Source organism: Bison bison, unplaced genomic scaffold (genome assembly GCF_000754665.1).
Source record: "Bison bison bison isolate TAMUID 2011002044 unplaced genomic scaffold, Bison_UMD1.0 scf7180017850463, whole genome shotgun sequence".
Taxonomy (NCBI): domain Eukaryota; kingdom Metazoa; phylum Chordata; class Mammalia; order Artiodactyla; family Bovidae; genus Bison; species Bison bison.
In genome coordinates, this window is record NW_011481036.1 from 129,479 (window position 1) to 130,356 (window position 878).

The window sequence follows — 878 nt, forward strand, 5'->3', positions numbered from 1 at the left end:
GAGATCCTGACACCTTAAGACCCCAGATCCTATAAGGATGAGCTCTGACTCAAAACCAGCCTGGAGACCCTCCTCTGCAAGCCCCAGACCCCAAGGACCTAGATCCTGAGGTCTCCAACTAGAAGACCGCAGACCTTGAGCCCTGAGTCCCCAAGAGCTCAGACCTAGGTTGTGACCCCTTAAGACCCCAAGACCCTGCCTTTCTAAACCCCAGACCCAAGACCCTGAGGTGGTAAGACTTCAGTCCTCAGTTCCTGGACATGAGCCCAAAGGCCCTGGAACTCAGACTCCGATTCTCAGCTCTGAGACCCCAGACTGGAGGCCCCAGCCCTCATCCATGAGTGTCTGAGCTTGATCCCAGAGACCTCACATCTAAGACCTCAGCCCCAGGATCCCAGCCCTGACCTTACAGACCCACCCCAGCCCCCTGAACTTGACTCTGGAACCCCATCCTCAAACTTCTGAACTCAGCATCCTGCAGGACTCTCTCCCTTGACACCCCAGCTTCCAGCCCCGAGACGCTGTGGAAAGAGGCCCCCTGGCCCTCCTGCAACCCTGGTTCAGCACAGGCCTCAAACGCCTCCCCCTACTTGGACACCCTGCTGCACCCCTGGCCTGACGCTAGCCCTCTGTTCTCTCCTGGCAGATGTCCCGCCTGGCCCTGCCCCAGGTACCCCCAGACCCTCCGGCACCCCCCCTGGCACCCCCGGCCTCAGCCTGGGGGGGCATCCGGGCGGCCCATGCCATCCTGGGGGGGCTGCAGCTGACGCTCGACTGGGCCGTGCGGGGCCTGCTGCTGCTGAAGACTCGGCTGTGACCCTCCGCCCAGAGCCACCAGCGCCATTCAAAGCCAGATCTTATTTATTTATTTATTTTGG

General features: G+C 60.7%; 1 protein-coding gene across 1 annotated transcript in view; it reads left to right on the plus strand.

The window, feature by feature from the left end:
• The window catches only part of IL11 (interleukin 11), a 3,247-nt gene extending 2,430 nt beyond the window's left edge, over nt 1-817 (plus strand). Inside the window, exon 5 of the mRNA XM_010848694.1 lies at nt 647-817. Coding sequence (XP_010846996.1) covers nt 647-817 — 171 coding nt within the window. The remainder of the gene's footprint in view (nt 1-646) is intronic.
• Nucleotides 818-878: the final 61 nt, after the last annotated feature.